This window comes from Patagioenas fasciata, chromosome 3, assembly GCF_037038585.1.
Source record: "Patagioenas fasciata isolate bPatFas1 chromosome 3, bPatFas1.hap1, whole genome shotgun sequence".
In the NCBI taxonomy this organism is placed as follows: domain Eukaryota; kingdom Metazoa; phylum Chordata; class Aves; order Columbiformes; family Columbidae; genus Patagioenas; species Patagioenas fasciata.
Window position 1 is genome coordinate 91,334,593 of NC_092522.1, and position 22,279 is coordinate 91,356,871.

At 38.0% G+C, this 22,279-nt stretch overlaps 1 protein-coding gene across 18 annotated transcripts; it reads left to right on the plus strand.

Annotated features, from left to right (window-relative positions):
• Positions 1–1,867: 1,867 nt before the first annotated feature.
• LCA5 (lebercilin LCA5) lies at positions 1,868–21,748 on the plus strand. Of its 18 annotated transcripts, none has more exons than XM_071806838.1 (11): positions 1,868–2,009; positions 2,419–2,491; positions 2,592–2,672; positions 4,278–4,373; positions 7,927–8,309; positions 11,101–11,630; positions 13,111–13,248; positions 14,481–14,577; positions 15,704–15,849; positions 17,660–17,798; positions 19,684–21,748. In XM_071806838.1, the coding sequence occupies exons 5-11, from the start codon at positions 8,111–8,113 to the stop codon at positions 20,484–20,486; spliced, it is 2,052 nt and encodes a 683-aa protein (XP_071662939.1). In that variant the 5' UTR covers positions 1,868–2,009; positions 2,419–2,491; positions 2,592–2,672; positions 4,278–4,373; positions 7,927–8,110; the 3' UTR covers positions 20,487–21,748. The 18 variants fall into 18 exon arrangements, 17 of the variants coding, with proteins under 17 accessions (XP_071662939.1, XP_071662934.1, XP_071662937.1 ...); XM_065834945.2 differs by lacking the exon at positions 1,868–2,009 and adding an exon at positions 5,281–5,322 and having other exon boundaries at positions 2,102–2,491; XM_065834949.2 differs by lacking the exon at positions 1,868–2,009 and adding an exon at positions 5,281–5,322 and having other exon boundaries at positions 2,102–2,491; positions 4,278–4,363.
• The last annotated feature ends 531 nt before the right edge of the window (positions 21,749–22,279 follow it).

Genomic DNA, 22,279 nt, shown 5'->3' on the forward strand with positions numbered 1-22,279 from the left:
TTCTTTCTTTCTTTCTCTTTCTCTCTTTCTTTCTTTCTTTCTTTCTTTCTTTCTTTCTTTCTTTCTTTCTTTCTTTCTTTCTTTCTTTCTCTCTTTCTCTCTTTCTCTCTTTCTCTCTTTCTCTCTTTCTTTCTCTCTTCCTTTCTTCCTTTCTATTAGCTGACAATGAGTATTAATTTTGAACACTTGGAACTGCAGAGAGGCAGTTCTGTCAAGTGCAAGTCTGTCTCCCTCTTCTGAATGTCCCATTTATGCCTTCCCGTGCAGGCAGGTTATAATTTTCATATGAAATATTCTGGTTTATTCTACTCCACCTGAATTCTGATATCACTTTCATCACTGCCCTATCATAACATATTCCATCAGTAAGTTAAGTGAGACATGCAAGATCTGCTATTTGTTTCTTTTTCCCTTCCTCTCTCCAGAAAGTAGTTTTCTTGACTACATTCATTATTAAGGGTTAGCAGTAGGGAGGAGAAAAACAAACACAAACACAACCACAACAAAACAAAAAAGCACAGCAGTAAGTCAGAGTAATAAAAGCCAAGGTTTAGAAACTTTTCTTTGTGGAATAAAATACAACAGCCTTGATAAATTGGGCCTGACCTTTAATTCCAGCTTACTTGCTAGCTTTCCACAGTACTTTCATCCTTTTGTCAGTATAATCCATTTTGCTTTAAGTTTTGGGGTGGTTTATAATTTGATACCATTTCTCTTTCTTTCCTTCCAGTTCAGGGGAGTTTCGCTTTTAATTTATATCACACACACAGACTGCAAGTGCAGGGATATATATATATATATATATAAAAGTATATATGCATAAAACCTGTCATATATTGGTTATTCATCCAGCTTCCCATCGTACTTAAATATTTGAGCAAAGAGTACTTTTTTTCCCTTGTGCTTTCATCTCTGACCAGCCAGTGCTGCATTGACCTCATTAATGTTTATAAATATGCAAAGGATGAGTGTCACGAGGAGAAGAGCCAAGCTCTTCTCTGTGACAACCAATGATAGGACAAGGGGCAATAGGTATAAACTGGAACACAGGAGGTTCCACTAAATATGAGAAGAAACTTCTTCACCGTGAGGGTAAACAGAACACTGGAACAGGCTGCGCAAGTGGGTTGTGGAGTCTCCTACTCTGGAGACATTCAAAACCCACCTGGACACGTTCCTGCGTAACCTCATCTAGGTGTTCCTGCTCCAGCAGGGGGATTGGACCAGATGATCTTTTGAGGTCCCTTTCAATCCCTAACATTCTGTGATTACTCCCAGATGTCTCTCTGACCCAACACCTCGTTTCCAAACCCCAGGTGAGGGTGAGTGCCTGTGGCCACCAAAGGTTTCCCTCGACCCTACTCCCTGCGAGGTGTGCTGAGGGTAACAGCACAAGGCAGCACGCTGCCCTTCTTCCCCCATGCTCCTCTCTCATCTTGCACTTGACACCTCCTTCGATTTCACACACGGGTTCCAGCAGAACCAAGATGGAGGCGTCAAGGCCGGGCTACGGAGCTGCCGGCCCCGGGACGGCCACGACCACAAGAGCTTCCCCGCGGAGTGGGTAAGGAGTAAGAGGTCACACGGGGCAACGCCGGGCCCGGTTCCGCTCAGCTCGATATTGCTCCACTCGGCTCAGCCCGGCCTCAGCCGCCAGCCCGAGCGATCACCAGCCGTTGAGCTTCTCTCACGTCTCCCCTCCAGCGCCTCAACCAATCAGCATCCAGAATGTAGCCTCCCACCCGCAGAGAGAGACGTTTCCTCTCGACCGCTACCAATCAGCCTCCGGCAGCCGCTGCCAGCCGTCGAGTTGGCAGGACGGGTAGCCAATGGCCGGCGAGCAGTGCCCAGCTTCTCCTCCGCCCCGTTGCTCGGGCAGCCGCTGTCAATAATCCGCGCGCCGCGGCGGCGCCTTTAAGCGTATCGCGGCAACCGCCGGCGCGTCCGCTGGGCGGGCGGGCAGGTACCGGCAGCGACACTGCTCGGGGTTCGGGCCGAGGTCGACGACGGTACCGCGGGGCGGAGGGAGGAGCTGGGGGGGGTGGTGGTGGTGTTTGTGGGGGTTGGGAGCCGGCCTGGGCCTAGGCTCAGCCTCCGGGGTGGGGGGGTGTTGGGATCCGCGGCCGTGGATCCCGACGCGCTGTGTGGGCCGGGCTAACCGACCCGGACCCGGGCAGGCAGCGGGGACGGCGGCGTGGCCCAGGCTGGGCCCTGGGGCTCCCGTTGGCGGAGCAGCGGCGGGATTGTGCAGCAGCGTCCCGGGCAGCCGTGTGCGTCAGGCCGCTGCTGCCGGGCCCCTTTCTTCACAGGTCATTTACCATAGGGTTAAACGATGGCCCTTAAAACGCGCTCTCGTGTGTAGTCCTTAGTTGTTTTAAGAACTGCAAGTTAAAATTAATGTTCAGTGTGTTCTTTGAGAAATTCTCCCCAGTGAAGGGAGGTTGCTGGGTTACACTTTGGGAAGCGGAGAGCTGCATTCAGGAACGACTCGGTAAGTCTGCTCACAGCACGGGGACAGGTGGAAATGTGGACAGTGGCACGAACCTCCTCGATAGAGGATTTAGAAGCATAATCTCTTCTCCTGCTTGTAGGACTGGCCCATGTGTTACCAGTTTGGACAACCCTTTCCTTATCTCTGACCTGGGACCTTTCAGCAACTGTCTCATTTTGAGGTCTGCTGATTAAAGTAACCCTAAATATTACTGTCACAGCATCAGATAAATTTAGCATTGATTTTTAAAACCGTACAGCGTTTTAATTCACCAAAAGCTGGTAAACCTGAAAGAAACACACACAGTTACGTCAGCAACTGCAGAAGGCTTCCCTAATAAAATATTTGCTCTTCCCTAACGCCTCATCAGTGAATGTGTTTTGATGTGACACAAGTAAATTCTTGCTCCTCTCTTCTCGGGAAAAACTGCAGTATATGGATGTGAAAAACATGTGTGAAGAAAAAGGAGGGAGACAAATTTATTTTGAAGCTATTCTTTGTTTTTAAGTTCAGCACTTTAATAATTTGGATTGATGCTTTTGTACTTGTCTGAAGCTGGCGCATGCTTGTGCCATACATCTCAGAATAGGTGGAAGAACTCAGTGGACCATTAGAGGTCAGCATTTCTACTAAAGAAGTGTCAAATGGTGACCAGTAAAAACATCTAGCTTCTTCTGGTCTCTGAAGGGCATTAAGATTGAAAAGGACTTAAAAAGTTTTATGGGTCTTGCCTTACAGAGCTAAGCTCTGGGTATACTGTGAGACAAGAATCACTGGGTTATTTTCCTTTATTGCTTAATACCTTAATCCAGCAGTTCAATTTCTGTTTCTGTGATTTACTTAGGAGTGTTAGGAAGACAGTATTCCGTAACTGTTGCAATTATTTAGTATTTTCTATTTTGTCTGTCATATCCTTCTTGACTGGTTTTTGTAATAAGCAGCATGTTTTCCATACAAAATATGTAAATAATAGCAATAGTGTAAGTTGCTGAAGTGAAGGAGTATGAAATTCTGAAAACAAAACTGTATCTAAAGTTTGTACAATCCCAAGACTTACCTAGGTTGTTATATACTGATCTGATCTTGATGCATTATACTTCTGAAAGCACATGTGGAGCTTTTGGAGAGAGGGGGTTGTGGTGTGGTGGTGGTAGTGGTGAAGCTTAGTAGACTCATTGTTAACCCACAGTGTGTCACTCCTTACAAACATATTAGATATACCAAGGAAAAATAGATATCTTTGTGGATCTTACACAAGTTTAACTTATTTTATAATCAACTCGAACTAGTTGGTAACAATTGAGAAGTCAATGAACCAAAGTATTCCTTAATTAGACAGTCCTTAAGCTAACTGAAATAAAACTCAAATATCCTAGTGATTCATTTGTTCTCAAGATAAATTGTGTGTTCTTTATGTTCATCAAATGACATTATAGACTGAGGGAAAACTGAATTTGGCAAGACTCGACAGACTAATGTTTCTTGTTTTGTATGTAAAATATTATGATATTACCAGTTGATAAAACTGAAAACCATTTGAAAATTCGGAAAATGTTTTGGTGGTTCCTCAAGGGAGCTTTTATTGGTTCACCTTTTTCAATTTGTTTTCAGTCCATTGCTTTTCTGAGTACTTCCAGAACACATCAAAAATTACTCTTCATTTATGTTGCTGTATATCAAAATGATACTTAGCAAAATACTCCAAAAAGTGGGGAATATCCAGTACAGAAGTGATGTATAATTCTAATCCTCCAGTTCTTACAATTTGTCTGTTTTAAATACACAGAGCTATGAAAAGCATTCTTCGAAAAGATTATCGCCTCTTCAGTGAATACTTGTGAGACTGTAAAATAACTGATCAGCTTTAAGTCAGTAAGTGAAAGTGAGTGTTCTTGTTTTATGTATGTAATTAGACATCTTGATGATTCAACTATAGGCATTTATGTTTTCCCTAAATGCAGTCCAGTTTGTTTTCATTCATATTTGTTTTCTTCTCAATAAAAAGCCTGTGCATGATGATTTCTTTCTGGCCTTCTGTGTGCTGAAGGCAGACAAAATTTGGGTGTATCTTGGGTATATCTACACTGTGGAAGATATTTGCCCCATAGAGTAATCCCTGCCTCCGCCCAGGGTGAGGTTAACACCTCTAGATGTGGTGGTGCCTCTAACACTGATGTGCCCACCCGCTCCAGCAGTCCAGGACTCCTCTGGATGCCACACGTGGCCCTGGGACAGAGTTCCAGCCAAGTAACAGAAAGCTGCTTGAATTCCCACCAGTTTGGTTTTGGCCTGTTGTTATGAGCAAAACAGGGAACACACCTTAGATGCAGAGCCAACAGTTGATTGTTACTCTAATTAAAATCTTAACAGTCTAATCAAAGACTTAGTTCAGATACAAAGACAGTTCAAGTTATATACGGTTACAGTGATATAGGCACAAACTCTAGTACCAAACCCTTTCTCTCTTGTTATTTTTGCCCACTCGCTCTCCCCCTGGGACCTGACTGGCTTCAGCTGGGAGAGGGAATTCTTTATAGCAAGTCATCAGCATCCCAAATCCTTCCTGGGCAGGAAGAGGATGGTGATGGTTTCTTCCTCCTTGCCTTGCATCCATTTGGGTTAATTTTTATATGCTTGGCAACACACTGTGCACCTATTTTCTTCTTCCATTCCATTCAAAGATTCATGATTCTACATTACATCTGAATTTACTACATGTAGTGTGTGCTACATATGTTGACTACTTGTTCTTTGTTCTATGTGTTGCCTATGAAACTGGTTTTACCCAGCTACCAAGACTGCATCCCCTTGATGATCAGTAATTACCCCAGGTGAGCTATTACAGCTTAGGGTGGCAGTATCCGCTCGTGTTTGTGCTTTCAGCCCCATGCCTATACCCTCTCTGATGCATTTTTGCACAGGTTGTAGATAATTCACTCTGCACAGAATAACTGCTTGTTATTGCTGTCTGTTAGTTATAAACATACATGTTTATGTAACTGGACAATTGTACAAAGTTAAACAAAATGTTAAAACAAATTATGTAAGTTCCCTAGTTGTTCACTAATTGTGTTGCAGCTAAATAAGCTATAGCAAAGTTCCAGGTTCCCAAGATGAGTTTGGATGAAGTGTGACAAGTTTTGTGGCCCACGTTAACTGGAAACAAAGCCTGTGGCTTCAATGACAACACCACACTTTGTGTGGGTTACGAATGCAACTACTGTTTTTTTCAGTCAGGATAGTGGTGAAATGAGGTCTGTGTTACAGCCCTCCAGAGTACTATTTTTGTATTATTTAATATTTTAATCTAAATATATTACTTTATATTTTATTTTCTATTTGTTGTATTCTCTGAGATTCTGTTCTGTGGATACAGACCTGATGTAGTCTTGCCTGTGTACCTTCTAGAGAACAAATTGTCCCCAAAACTTTTTCCTGTGTTTTGACTTGGGCTTGGGTTGCTCTTCAAGGAGCAAAATAACACACATTCTGCACAGGTGTTTGTGAGGCCAGAATTTAGGAATGGAGCTGTCTGGGAGCAGGGATAAACCCTGATATATTCTAATATTCTTACGTGATCTTAGTTTTGCACTCATGACCATATCTGAGGGTCTTCATTACACTTAAAGACTAAAAAGATAACACAATTATGGCTAGGTATATACTTTTGAAATATCTTTAATAACTGCATAATTTCAGAAGAAAAATAAGAACAATCATTACTGATCATTTACACGTTCACAATGACTGATACCTTCCAACATGTATTCATCAATCTCTAGGACAAGTCATCTCAAGCATAGCTTGTCTTCTTTCTGGTCTTCCCATTGTAATTTTAGTTTTCATCAGAATCATCTCTGGCATAGGTTTTAGGCATCTGGTTTATTTGTACCACATTGAAAATATTTAGATGCTTATACTTTATTTTGGAAAGTTACTCCATAAGTAAAGAAAAATGCTTTTCGCAATAATTCAGTATTGGTTTCCCAGCAGCTTCCCAGTTCAGGAATCTGTTGGGATATTTATTCCTCTAATTCCTTCTGTATAGATTATGATGGCAAATGGATTCCAGTCCCTGGAGACAGAGTTATGCTAACAGTGAACTTGGCCAGAAAGCTGGAATTTGTAGTGAAACCTGTCTTGGCAGCTGACATTTCTGTTCTGCTTGGCTATGCAATTCTGCATGTATAGACAGTGGAACAGAGGGCTGAGAAGCATTTATTTTATCGGGGAAATAATACAGTGAAAATTTACAGCTCATTTACAGGGATGTTGTATGCCCTGCAGTGTAGAAGAATTTTGACTGAAAGCTGCTAATAGGCAGGAGCTTAGAAATGGGCAGGCGTTTATGTCATTGAACAGGCAGAACTGATGGGCTCTGATGCAAGTCCTATTTATTCACCTGTTAGGGGCTTGAGGTCTTGAAGTTGGATAGGAGGGAGGTAGATGGTGAAATAAGCTTGAGAGCTGTGAAGAGTGGTGAGAGAGACAGAAGACATGGGAGGTTGAGCAAGGACAGTAAAATACTTTCTAAACTGATGAGAAAATTCTTTTGACTGAGAACATGAGGAAAATTTTGGATATATTTGCTCCATTGTATTCTCAAGAAGTATCTCCAAAAATGAGAATAAGATGATTTTACCTTGAGTTTAGGGGACTTTCCAGTTTAAATCGAAAGACAGGCTGCAGCATCAGCCCTTCTCATTTTATACCTGCTGCCGGTAGAATGTTTATCATATACCAGCAGTGTGGTCTCATCACATGGAAGAAACTCAAAAGGCTATGTTTGCATTTTCCTACAAAGCACATGGCACAAATGTGTGTGCTTTTGCCAGTTCTTGAAGGCACGAAACCCTAGATGTTGTAGGGTGGGGTTTTGAGGACAAAGACTGTGATGTGTGGATACAGTCTCATTAGCAGTTAGAGACAGAATGTCCTCCAGACGAATGGGACAACTGATTTTCAAGTCAATTATTTAACGTCATCAGGGTGTCAGAAATTGAGATATGGAAGATTCTGCAAATACTATGTTAATTCTAATCACATGAACAAGTTGTTAATTTATCTGGTTAAAAAGTTTTAAAATATGTTTAAATTAGTTTCCTTAATAATGTCAAACTTTCACTTGTCATTTGTTTTCCAAATATTTCTTTTCCCCTCTCTACCCTGGGAGTAATTTCTTATTCTAGATTTAGCTGTGTTAATTTTCTGATTTCTCTTTTGGAGGATGAGGTGCCTCAAACTACTGAGTGTAATCCTAGTAGCATTCTTAGAGTGATGCCTGTCACACTTAATATAAATAACAAGGGTAATGTAGCACAACACATGGCATACAGTTATAGGAATCCTGAATAATTTTACAGTATTCTTGCCTTTTTTTCCTAACTAAACAGCAAAATCATTTTCATTTTTTTTTTCTCTCTAAATTGTTACAGAAAAACGTATTCTGAATGATAACTACTGCTTGCTGAACTGAACTGCAAAGATCTCATGCTTTGGAGATGAAGATGATAAACCCAAGGAAATAATCCAGCTGCTGCCATTGTGACAACTGAAACGTCCTTTGTGTCAAAATGAACAGTCTTTGAGAAAAATCTGGAAAGCAGCTAAATCTGAAAAATGGGAGAAAGAGTAAGGAGCCCAGATTCTGAACATGGCAGGAAATCAGATGGGGATAAAAATAGTGACTCCTATTATTCAGATGAAGATAATGCATCTCATTCATCTGGCCAGTCGCCAACACTCAGCTATCCATCCACAAGCCAAGAAAAAAGAGATTACAAAACACAAACTTCAAACAGCCTTGTGCACTACCAAGGTAGGTAGATAGCAGAAATTGCTGCTTTGTAACTACTCCAAGGAGTTAATTATCTTTGAAAGCTGAAATAAAAGTGGGAAGCTACCATTATGAGAATCTATAAATAAGGTTCATGTGAATTATGCTATAGACAGCAGGTAGACTGTAACTGCTCTGTTGACAACTGAAATTAACCCGTTCCTGCATAAGGAGGATTTTTGATTATTTTCATAACTTTTCTTTTTTTTTTTTTTTTTTTACAAGTAAATGTGGCTGTTATACTGGATTTCTGTTGAATCATGCTGATACTCTCTTTTTGTCTTTGATAAAAAGACTTCAGGCCAAGGACTCAAGGCAAGTCACAGAACCACAGAATGGTTGGGGTTGGAAGGGACCTCTGGAGACCATCTAGTCCAACCCATCTACTAAAGCAGGTTCACCCAGAGCAGATCACACAGCAGTGTGTCCAGGCGAGTTTTGAATGTCTCCAGAGAAGGAGATTCCACAACCATTCTGGGCAGCCTGTTCCAGTGCTCTGGCACCTTCATAGTAAAGAAGTTTCTCATATTCAGATCGAACCTCTTATGTTTCAGTCTGTGCCATTGCCCCTCATCCTGTTGTTGGGCACCACTGAAAAGAGTCCTTACTATGCAGTCAGTAAAAGAGAAACAATTGTTAAAACTTCACTGGCAAAATACCCCTAAAGATGTCTCTCTTGCAAAAGTCTAGTTGACTAAGCTTTACAGTGTAATACTGGATACTTGCAAAAAAAAAAAAAAAAAAAAAAGAAGAAAAAAGACCACTAATATGGCAAGAGAGAGAAAATGTCTTGGGTGAAAGTTAGATGCATGTGGAAATGAAAAGGAAAGTTTTTCCTGGTCCTTCCTTGAGGGTAAAATATCCCCAATTTGAGACAAAGCAGCTCCACTTTGAGCTCCTTCACACACCTCACCTTCAAAAGCTGCTGTCTTGGTTGAGATTGTGAGGAAATAAACAACCCTACAAAAAGGGAGAGAATGGTTATACGGGTCCTGCACTGAAGTAGGGATGTGAAGCCTCTCTGACACACTTTGACAGCTTGTTCCAAATAATTGCACACGTTTTCTGGTGATGTCAGAGCATATGCTGCCTTTCAGAAGCCAGTGCTCTGTTTCATTCGTAAGTGCTTGATTAGCCTGTGAATCATTTGGTCAACATCATGATCCAGAGTGTGCCAGAAGATCTAAGGGTAACTGTTGAGATTGTCCAGGGAGCGTATCTCTTCATATCCTTGACCGTGATGTTGTCCTGGTGCAACTCGTGTTTTGCTGAGCTTTTCTGTGTTCAGAAGTGGCATCTTCTCTGTATCAGTCGTGGGTTAGCTTTCTCAGAAACAAAAACTGCAGTTCCATATGCTATTTAATTTGGAGGGGAGAAATATATGATTAGTTCTTCGATTATATAGCCAGGATTGAACATAATTATTACACGAAGGTATTGTGAATGTCATGTTGTTCTTGAAAGACACTAGTCCCCAATTTAACTACATGGTCAAAAGTGAAAACTTGGTATTGGAATTTTCTGTTCTGCCAAAATGTGGAGAAATTCTTGAAGGGGGTGGAAGTATAGGGGCAGTGGGAATTCCCTTAGTTGGTGATAGAAGTGGCATCATTCCTGCAGTGCATGTATTAGATAATCTTTTCACACCTGAATGTGCCATAAGTGTTACTTGTAAAGGAAAAAACACCAAAACGTTTTTATGTTTGCCCAAGCTGTGGAAAAAATGAGCATCAAACAGAAAATGAAAGAGTATTTGTGCAAAATGTTTGGAGGAAATTCTAAGAAAATATTATACAGCTGTTATTTTTGCTGTAAAATATTCGTTGTAGAATAGAAACACCGAAAAGAAGGAAGAATTTGTTGTCACACACACTCACTGTCTGTGTGTCGGTAACTGCGCTATTGCTGTATCCCAGCTTTCAAGCCTGAATTATAAGCTGCTGCTCAGTATGTTTCTTCCAAACACTGATGTACCTTAATGAATTATGCACACTCTATATATTCAGTTGCTTTAAGAGATATTTTTTGTGGATTATAATGCTTCATTCTTTGAGTGTGGCTTGAGAGGCAAATAAGATAGAAACAAAATGTGTAGCATTTTTCTGTGGGGATGGTAATAAAATAATAAGATCAAATGGGAATGCGAGTGATGCATACTAGTTATCAAATAAGGATACTGTGTGGAAAATAACTTGTGATACAAGAATAAATTTTTCAGGGAGAACTGAATTTTCATGGGATTTATAATTTTGCTTCATAGGCTTTTTGCATTGAGTCTTGAAATCTGCTGTTTTGTCTGTAATCATGGCAGCTGGATTTGAAAATACTACTGCATTTGTCTTAGAGAATTACGTCTTGCATAATACATAACTAGCTAATGCTCAGCTAATTGTTGCCATTTTAAAAGCATTTGATAATATTGTATGCATAAGAGTACAGTATTTCTAAAACATTTTAATAAACATCATCAAATATTACCAAAATATTACTGCTATTTCTGATACTATTTGCAGATTATTACTTTACAATGGTACTATATTAATGGCTGCAAATATTACCTCTTACAGTAGATCACAAACATAAATTCCATTTTTTTATCTATCAAAAGCATAAATGTATCATAGATATGCTTTTTATTGTCTGGTTTGAAAGCTGCAATCTCTGCTAAGTATTGTAAAATTGTTTCAGGCAGAGCACTTTTCCAGGGAGGATGTCTGAATAGACAAATTGCATTGTCTTGTAGTAAACGTGCTTTTTATTTTTCCTCTCTTAGCCACAAAGAAATTGGTTTCCAAATATGCACCGAGCAAAAGAGGGACGCAGTGGGGTTTCTGCTCTCAGAGCCTCACTAGAGATTCTCCTCCGAAAGATATAGATCTTGTTACAAAAAGAGTTCTTTCTGCCAGGCTGCTGAAAATCAATGAGCTCCGAAATGAACTGACTGAACTCCACATCAAACTGGATGAGCTGCAGAAGGAAAACAGGGCACTGAAGAGGCTTCAGCACAGGCAGGAGAAAGCCTTGAATAAGTTTGAAGATACGGAAAACGAAATCTCTCAGCTCCTTGCTCGGCACAACAATGAGATCAGAATATTAAGGGAGCGCCTAAGAAAATCTCAAGAGAAAGAACGTGCAACTGAGAGACGGCTGAAAGATTCGGAAGATGAACTGTACAGAACAAAAACTGCCTTGCAGAAACTGAAAAAGCTGTCTGCAGATAAGCACCTTGCTGAGAGAGATGACCTGGCAAAGAAACTGGCCTATGCAGAGAGCAGGCTAGAGGACAGTGAAAAAAGAATTAAGGTGAGATGATTTTTTTTCCTAAGAAATTTGGCTACATATATTTTTTATCATAATGAGCTTAATGAATTGCATTTTTTTCACCATTGTGGAGCAAATAGAAAAGAATGTATTTATTTTTTAAATATAAGTAGCATGAAGTAAAATATTTCCAAGGTGATATGTAATCACCAGTAACATACCTGGTAGTCGTGCATTCAAATTTCTGCTTACAAATTAAGTATATTTTGTCAGCATATATATTGTGGACTTGTGCTTTTAAGTGTTTCTGTAACTGGTAATAACATTTCAGAAATGCATGTGGCTATAATACAACTTTCTGCAATCTGATTTATCCTCTTGGAGGGGAAGCATTTGTTAACAATTTTCTGGGTATTTAGGGAACTGTTTACTAAAATTCTAAAACAACACATACATAGTAATTCTTTCTCAATTTTGTGAAATGCACTCATGGAATGTTTGATTGTCCACTATTCTGCACATCTGAGAGCTGAGCTGGACAAAATTACAGCATTTTTTTAAAACCAAAATGAACTTTAGAACATTTTACAGGTATCTATTTTAAGAACTTTGTGCAATATATTTTAATTTTGTTCAGCAAAAATGTTTACATTTTTGTAAACATATCTACATTGCAAATATGTCTAAAAACTCATTTAAAAATAATTGTGTTAACACTATTAAACTGTTGGTAATAGCATGCAATACTATTTTTTAGCTGAAATTATGTTGGTCATTAAAATGGTGTTAAAGTTTGATGCCTATATTAGTAATTAAATGTAAATTACATTACAGAGACAATAGAAAGAATTAAGCTGGAAACTAAGCTTTCATAAAAAATAAATCCCCAAATACCAAGATATAGACTGCTGAGTTACTCAAATCACCTCGCCCTGTAGTGTCACCATCTGGCATCTGTAGTTTTATGATCAGATACTTCAGCGTGTGTGGGACTGGATAATGTTAAAATGAATCATGCTCTAAAAAGTAAGGGATTTTCTTCTACTTTTTTTCCTTCTTTCATCATCTCAGGTTCACATAAAACAGCTATTGCAAGGTGAGGGTATGTACATGAAATCACAATCACAAATTTGTTTCTAGTAGAGAAAAAAAATAGTTTTTTATCATCTTCCTTCTAATCCTACCCTTTCAGGGAGGTGTCCTGCTCCTTAACCATCAGTTTGAGATTTGTCTGAAGAGATTTGAAGGTCCACTGTGCCAAAAGCCTGGCAGAAAGTAGTGTGTGTTCCCATTATGTCCTCAAGTCACCTCTCAATACTCCAGAAGGATGAGCTGCAGCATCTGCAGGTGCTCTGTCTGCCCCCTCAAAATTAGGATTAAGGCTTTAAAATGTATTCAGCATTAGAGTAAGGGTGGAGCAAATATATGAATCCAAGATGCTGGTTTACTGTAATTTTACTTAAATAATGTGACTATTAAAAAGTGTTTCAGTTATTAAAAAAATATTTTGTCTTAATTGAAGGATCTGGAAAAAAATCTTGAATTGAGTAGTAGCAGTTTTCACCGAGAGTTACATTCAAAGAAAAAAAAGATATATGAGACTCAAGAAGAAAACAGAGTTCTCCAAGAAGAGCTTAATCAACTAAATCAGAAGCTGAAGGTAAAATGGGGAGCAATACGAGTTGCTAACCATGTTCTGGCATTTTATCTTTGGAATTATCTGTAATCAGGTTGGAATAGTTTACCAGTGACTGCGCTCTCTGATGTGTATTTAATTATATACCACATGTGAGTTCTTTTCCTGCTTTAAATTGAAATGTTCTGTGCTCTGACCTTACAGTGTTTATAGCAGGAATGTCTCTACGTTAATCATTATTCTTGGCATTAGTCAAGAAAAGCAGGATCAAGTATATAGCCAAGTGTTGTGACTAAACCACAAGATCCACTGGAAAATGAGGTTTTGAAGGCTTGTTTTTTAAATTTAAATTTGCAAGTATATACAGTACTTTATGTTACTAATGTACTTGCATTACAGTAGGCTTGTGTAAAGATTAATTTCACGTGTTTGTGATACCCATCTGTGTTGCTAAATTTGTGCAAAGGTTTATTTGCATCCCCCATCCCATTGTTGCCCAAATTCTAAATTTAAGAACCGAAAACATTTTTATGTTCTACCTAGTGAGTAGAAAAAAAAAAAAAATACTTGCACTAGAGTACTTAGTTTCTAGGAGAATTTGCTTGGAACCCTAAGTCTCAAACTTACTTTTATAATTGAGATGCGCCAGTTTAGCAGCTTACTAGCTATAAAGCAAGTCACAATAGCATCAATAACTCAAAAACTTATTTGTTTAGAGTGTTTTAAGCCTGATTTGTTAGTGAAGAGTTTAGTGTTTTGAAAATATTTTCATTATCAGATGATTTCTGATAACTCACTGTTCATTTTTTGTATTTTATTCAATAAATGTTCTGAAAGAAGAATATGCCTCTACCCCTATGATGCAGTGGGTCTCTGTTCCACGGTACTGACGTGCCCTGTGACAAGTAGCATTGCTAGCATTGAAATGTTTAACTGTTTACAATGCTAAAAATTCAGTTGTGCAATCTATACATACATTGTAAGTCTTATTCAAGTTACGGAGGCATTGGCATTTAGTTTAATGCAGAGATGCTCTTTCTGCTAATGATTTTTTGGGGAGGGAAGTTCTATCTGCTTTCTTATAGTATAAGTAAAGTTGGGAATATGATTGTTCTTAAAACACAGGCTGTAACTATTGATTACCTCATTCTGTTTCTATTTACAACATGTATTTTTAATTTAATTTACAGCTTTACTAATGACTTGTAAATGGAATGTTAGTAACTCATTGTTATACCTACCTCTTTCGCTCACAGGAAAAAGAAAGAGAGCTTGGAGCAAAAAATATATATGCTAACCGTATGTTGAAGCTATCACCAAGAAAAGACATGGATCTTATACAAAGAAAAAGGGGTAACTTATATAAATCAATAAAGGCAGAAAAATTAATAGTGACACTTTTAAATTATTCTACTAGGTTATATCATACCATTCAGTGTCTGACGCTACCACTGCTTGTTCAAGAACGTTGACTTTTTTGCACTGCTTTCAACACAGCACTGCTTAGAAAGAAGGACACATTGTTTGACTATTGTATAACTGCAGCAGAACCAAACCCAGAACTTTACCAAACAGCGCTCTTGACTCCTTTCATACCAGATATTCCTGGGTGAAGGAGGAGGGGGAGATTGTTTACTAAATTAACAGATCATAGATAATGTCTACATGACAATAAATTACAGAGTCTTTAGAAATATGTAAAATATGTAAAAGTTCACTGCTGTGAATATTTTGGCAATGGTTTTGATTTATTTTTTACTAATTCAAATATACTGTCTGTCAGATGAGCTGCACTCTTTTTTTTCCTCAAAGAGTACATATGTCCCAGAACATTATCTTCGGAAAGTATCAGTGCAGTGATTTGTTCTGGTGTAAGAAGGCAGCCTCGGGCCTTATGCTGCCCACATAAATATGCGTGTATGTTTTTGTGTGTCTGTGTGTACTTAAACTGTTTTCATTGAATCAGTAGAATCTGCTTGTCAGAAGAAACAGGAATTTATAGGACTGTTTTAAATATTTAACGTCAGCATTTTAAACAGTTTGTCTGCTGCTTGGATACTCTACTATTACTCCATTTTAAGTTTGGATTTTTAAAAATGTCCTTCTGTAGAGATAAGCATATGTGTTTCAAAGATGCAATTAAGTGAATTTTAATTTTATGGGTTTGCTTCTCTACATGTAGCTTCTGTGACAAGCAGTAAGATGAGTGAAATATTCTTGGGGAATTTTTAACCAACTATTAAGTATACTGTAATGACTTTAGATCTTTAAGGCTTTAAGGTCTTTATTTTTTCAGCAGAAGTTTTGCGTGCCATTTTTTCTTAATTAGATTTTACAGGTGCTGAAAACAGCTATGTGAAACTTGTCAATACCGATACAGTATATAATGTGTGCTGCAAATCATTAAAAATGAGAGATGGGTATATAGTGAGATATTTTCAAGTGAAAACATGATTTAATTAGTTTGTATTTTCTACAGCCAACAACCAAACTATTAAAAAAGGAGCACAGCTCACCAAAGGTGTACAGACCAGTGGGTACTTCTCACCAATAGAATTCCTTCCAGAATCAGAATTTGTCTGTGGTGACACAGTAAACAAGAAAGAAGGGATTCTTCCTAAAAGAGTGAGTTCCATAAAAATTTGAGACTTGCTCCACATGACTCATCTGTCAGACTGAATGTATAATGCAGAGTTTATGTTTTAGAAAATATGTGTAAATATACAAATACAGATATATAGAAAATGTAATTTAGAAAACACTGTGATCTTTAAGAGAAACTCTGCCCTTCCAGAAATATCATACTCCATTTTTGTGATACTTAGTTCATCGTATTCTATGTCTTACTGATAACCATTAGCTCAGTTTGTTTCTTTTTCTGCCTCTGTCATTTCAGTGAAGTTTTTAAGACTTCATTTTGGTTTTGTCTCCTTTCTTTATTTCTAATGCTTATTTGAGCAATCTATTGTAACAGTACTGGCTGCCTTTTTTTCTCTTTTTGTATTGGTCTTAATTATGGTTTCTTTTACTTTCCAGACTTATTTCACAATGCATAAATCTAACACTTCCTCTTATTGTCATAGTCCTGGTATTTCTTCTGTCATTTTCCCAGCTTTGTTGGTTTTAATTTCCCTTTTTATTATTAAAAAAGTACCATTAGAAGTATTGCTAATACTTCCGTGACCTCAGCCTAAAATAAAAGAAATTCAAAAGGTATTAAAAATCGGAATGATACAGATTATGGTACAAATTGTACAGATTCTGATTACATAAGGCTGGGACTATTTGTCAGAAATAATGCTCTGATGATGGTCTAGACTGGCTTCCTGCTAGGACTGAAGCTTTTTCATTGTTGTTTCATTCATATGTTCTCTCTTCCAAAATCCTTTCTCTAAGTATAGATGTAGTTTAATGTATACATTCTTCCATATACACTTTGGTATGTGAGTTACGGAACTGTACAGTTGGTACAAGTGTTGCTCATAGAGTCTAACTATACGTTATCGTAAAAACTTCTCTAGTTTGTGTATGGCCATTGCTTTTATGTAATGTAGATTAGGTTGGGGTAGCCTGTACTTTCATCTAAGTCAAGCATTTTAAATACTTTGCTGCTATCTCTTTATGAAGTTTATTTTTTTAACATAATAATGATAATCTTGTACATGAAGGGAAAATAAGTGAATGTGTTTTGGCTAACAGCTTGATTTTCTTTCTTTGTGAGGTAGTACCTGTTTCTCTTATTTCTAGTAGAAGAGTGTATTTTAATCTAGTCACTTACCTTACTCTAAAATAAGCACAAGCTACAAAGTTAGAATCCACATGTTGGATTACTCTGGTTTCCACTTCATGGCCACTACTTTTCTGTATTAGTCATTTTTACTGCTGGCATTAGAATATTTTCTGTAGGTTTTTTCCTTTTAAATGTGTATGTATACTCACTAGCTGATTTTTTTCAGCCAAGATTAAACCTTTCTATTTCACTGTTCGTTGCTTAATACTCTATAAGTGCCATCATGGGACTTTCCAAATCAACAACCCACTCCAGTAAAAAAACTCTGTTTCCACAAACCGATTAACTGTTTGCTTGTTAGAAGAACGAGCCTTCTATGAAAGTCCTTGAAAAATACTTCTGATTTCTATGGAGAACTATCCTAACACAGTGGTAATTTTGCTTTGGAACCGAAGCTTTCCTGAAATGTTTAGTACAGAACAGAGCTGCTTGTCTATTAATTTTGTTTCAGGTACATAGAACTATGTTAGAGACGATAAGATTTGAGGGCCCAAACCCCTGGCTTGGTTTAGGTGACTTGCTCATTTTTATGTGTAGCAGGAAGAATGTGATTTCAGAATGACACAGAAGTTCAAATGATTTTGTTTGTTTGTTTTACTGATTATTTTTACTCATCAGTTTCTGTTTTATATCAACTTGTTTCAGGAAAAAGAAACTAAAGACAAAGCATGGAAAGAGCAAGCAGACCTCCTAAGACAAGACCAAGACAGGGAAAGGGAAGAGAAACTGAAGCATTTTCAGGAAATACAGGCTTTAGAGGAGAGGGTTCAAAAGCTGCATGATGGTAAGGAAATGGGCAGCTGGAGGCTGGAAAATACACCATAGAATACTAATCAAGTGAGGCTGCTAGTTTCTTGTGAGAAGAGCAAAATGATTTTGCAGAGATCACTACAGTGGAAAATTATTTTCAGTTACATTATGCAAAGAGAATCAGAAAGAAATACGGGATATAGAATAACCTATGCCCTGTACTCAGCTGTGATTAAGTATGCAGCAGCAAAAATTGCTGTCTGTGAAACGGTATTGAAGCCGGAAAGATTTTGCTTTACAAAATAAGGATGACATAGCAGGTAAATGCTGATGTTATCTCTGACTTTCTAGATGTTATTGAGGTAGGCAGTAGGTTTTTACATTCTGCTTTCCTTAATATGGCCTGTTTTTTCAGTACATATATACTTCACTTGTATAATTTGAAATTGTAGTTTCTCTTTTCACTAGTGGCTATGTGAATCATTTGGTGTGGCTATTTGACAAATGTCAGTTTCTACCATTATTTTAATACTGCTTTTTTATTCATTTAGTTTCCACAACATCTTAATGATTTTTATTCATAGATCTCTTAATCGAAACTATTTCAAAATAAATTCAATTAATTTTAATTTAATCTGAAGTATTTATAAAGATGGACTGCATCCTGTCATGTTAAAATACTCTTTCAGTCAGTGATTATAGTCAATGAACAGTAACACTTATTCTAGATGACAAGGAAAAATTCTAAAAGTCTATAGCTGCTTTCAGAGGTAAATTCTGTGTAAAATCTTCGGCCTCCACTGGCATCAGTGCACAACCTACATAAGCCAAGAATGTGCTGTGTTATGTGTCTAAGTAAGATGGTTTGACCACCTTACCCATCTTACAGCATAAGCTGCTATTTTCCCCACCTTACATTCAGAAAGGTAGCTCCTTACTTAACTTTGGATAATGCTACGCTATTGAAAATATATATATATACTTATTTATTTATATATATTTATTAACTGACCTATTGCAGTTATTTCTGTAAGCTTCATCTGAAGTGTAATAGATAACATGGAACTTTGTGAAAACATCAGTCCGAAATTTGGATAATGTGTTCGAAGGGGGATGCCAGTATGTTGAAGGGGCCAAGTACTCATATTCAACTTTTGGCCAAACACACGTCTGTTGTCTTCATAGAAAAATATTTTTAAGAGAGAAATATTTGATAAGCTCTTTTTTTCTTATACACATAACCTTGCAGGTTCTGTCTACAGGTTTATTAAGTAATAGTTTTTCACCTTTGGTGTCCCATCATAGCTGTGCAAACTGACATCTGGTATTTGCACAGACACTCCCACTGAGTTCATGTGCTGATGCACAGAACACTTGTGTAAAGGTGTTTTCTGTACGCAGCAGATGCAGTATATTTTAAATCATTCCCCACTTGGAACCGGTAATGACTCCCATGACTTTATGGCCTGACAACTTCACAGGAATAGTTCCCTTTATGGAGGAAAAAAAAAAAGCCAAACATATATCCCAGAACCATTCTTATGTCAGTAGTGCTGACAAAGAAGAATGGAGCACTGTGTAAGTGAGAACTATTAAAGTCAGTGATGTTGTATTCATTTTCATTCAAACCCAGGAAATGGGAAGGCAATTGGCAGAAATTAAATTCCTCTGAAAATTCTAAAACATGGATAATGTCCTAATCCCTTTGGAAGATGACAGTAAACTTTTATATCTTAGCAGAGCACCTGGTGTGAATTTAGTTGTAATTTTTGAAGAATTTATTTTTGCAGTAGGAAAACCACATTATGCATAGAAGAGCATATTAAAAACTCCATGACTTTTGCTTGCGTTATTTTCAAAATAGTCTTTTAAAGATATTTTAAAAATATTTAAAATAACGTTTAAACTTTTTTCTGCAGAGTGGGAAAGGGAAGAACATGACAAAATGAAAAAAGAAAGCACCTTTTTATTGGAAAAAGAAGAGAAAAAGATGGAAACTCTAATCCTCAAGCCTGGAGTAGAGAGAGAAAGCACTGAAATACTGGAAGAGCGGCGAAAAAGAGAGTTCCTGCTTGCTAAAATGCAAGAAATTGATAGAGAAACTCAAAATGTAATGAACATGAAACCTGCTTCCCAAGCACCACTCATAAATACAGCAAGAAAATCTGATTCCCTGGAGAAAAAAGAAAAAACTAATCAATTCTTTGAGATTCCCAGGAAGGTCACTAATGGATTTCCTGGGGATGACAGCCGGGATGATGCCACAAGAGAACAAGAGCAGAAGCAACGAAATCTGAGGACTGTAGATTTAAGTAGCGAGTTAACATTTGGTAGTTATGTACCTTCCTTTGGGAAAGGATCAGGGAGACCAAGTTGGCTTACTGAAAAAAGTGACAACTTAGAAGAAAATGTTAAGGAAACTGCAGATTTCAATAGCAGGAAAGAAAAGAAGTCGAATTTAATGGAACAACTCTTTGGAAACAGTGCCAATAACATCCTTCTTTCTAAAAATAACGATACAACACCTTTTGACATAGATTGGGACTCTGGTAAGACTCTTCTTGTTGATAAAAACAGTACACTCAAAGTGAAAGAAGACAGTGAGGTTTTTGGTGAAGGAAGAAACCTAAGCAGACACCGTTTGCAACACGTTGCAAGCAAGCTAGGAGTTAAAACCCTTGGTTCTTTAGAAGATGAAATTGAAGAAGTAATCTTACAATGATCATATTATTTTGTTTTATATGTAAATACTGAAAAAATATTTTCATGTAGCATTTATTAGATACAGATTTGAAACATTTCAAATATATTGTAAAGCCTTATGAAGGAATAATTTACATAAATGGGTTTATGTATAGAGGAAGGATGCACTTTGATAGAACAGCCTAACCTATATGCAGAAATTTCTTCTGAAATGTAATATTCAAATACAGGTGTTGGAGATCTGGCAGTGACTCTTTCGGCAGAAAGGCAGAGAAGGTGTCCTGAGGGACCTTGATAGATGAGGTAGGCGCTGGCTGGCGGCTTCAGTCAATCCAAGAAGACACTTTTGCCCCAACTTGGGCTCCAGACCGACTGTCACTGTTGCTGTGTGCCACCATCTGACTTGTGCAGCTGTGACTCGGGCCCAAGAGGCTCGGTAATGCGGAGCTGGTATGGATGCCAGAGGAAGGGAAGGACTTGCAGAGGCTTAACAGTCACTCACACCCTTTGCTCATGCCTTCTCACGTATCCTTCATGCTCATTCTCCCTCTTGCTCTCTTGTGCGCTTGCTCTCTTCCCCCCCATCCTTCTCTCTCTCTCGCTCTCACCCTTTGCTTGGTCTCACCCTCTCTGTCTTGCCATCACTTTCTAAATTTCTGAGACATACTGAAGTGTAGTGGTATGTTAAGAAAAACTGCACTTCTCACAAGGGGGCATTATTATCTTACTTATTGCAGAATGAGTTGGCTAAGAAGGTGGCAAGCTTTTATGTGGCAGCGCTGGTATTCAGGCCAGCTGGTAGATGAGCACATCTACCTACCCAGCATAGGAAGTGTTGGGCTTTTTCACCTGTAGGCTGCTCCACACTACACTGTTTTTCATTTGGAGTACTTCTAGGCTTCAGATATTTTCTTTTGCAGGCATTCAGAGCGCCTCTTAACTGTGCCAGGAGAAGGCATGTGTAACATCAGTGTCATGAAATGATTAGAAGAGACATACCTAGGACAAAGGCTCAGGTGGAAGGAGAATGTTCTACACTGCAGTCATGTTATCTCAGAAGAACATCAACAGAAACACAGTTAACTCAGGAACAGCTGATCTCTTTTCTGCATAGGTTTTCCATAGACCTTACTACCAAATTTGTCTAACTGTTCTTATATATTCAGGTTATATTTGTTATATAATGCCATTTTTTAGTAATTTCTGATTTTTCTATGTAAAATTCCAATAATTACGAAGTATTTTTTAACAAAATAGTTTCATTAAATTACTTGAGTAAAATTTTTGTGTGTAGATCATCTTTAACACAAAGTTCTGACTTTTTATATCATGTTATTGGTATTGGGGTGGGGAGGGAAGGTTGGTAACAACATTGCTAATGATATTAATCCCTGCATGGTACCATGTACACAAATTAAGAAGGTGGGCAATGAAGGAATTAGTAGAGGCATTCCAAAAAATAAGCTGAAGGTCATTCCTTACTGGAACAACAGATTTTGACATGCTGCTCTGATATGCTCCCTATGAGTCTTATTCAAAACATACTAAAATACAGAGAAAGATTCTATTGATTTCTAGATGCTTTGAGCCAAGATTTCTCTGAACACAATGGCTCTTCTGAAATGAAAGGCTGATGTCTGCATCATGCAATAGCTTTGTTTGCTCTGTCATTCCGAAAGAAAATTAGTCACAGATCCAGACCTAGTGTGTGGGACCATTCTCACTGGTAACCCTGTAGCAAAGAACAATTCATGTTCACCTGCTTGCTTACAGTCCAAATTATATAGGTTATAGTATTAGAGAATTCAGCTG

What these genes read in the sequence shown, in the direction of transcription:
- LCA5 (XM_071806838.1), top strand. Translation starts at nt 8,111, where the DNA reads ATGGGAGAAAGAGTAAGGAGCCCAGATTCTGAACATGGCAGGAAATCA. An exon ending in AACTAAATCAGAAGCTGAAG is followed by an intron (nt 13,249 to 14,480) that starts GTAAAATGGGGA and finishes TTTCGCTCACAG; the next exon opens with GAAAAAGAAAGAGAGCTTGG. An exon ending in AAGGGATTCTTCCTAAAAGA is followed by an intron (nt 15,850 to 17,659) that starts GTGAGTTCCATA and finishes AACTTGTTTCAG; the next exon opens with GAAAAAGAAACTAAAGACAA.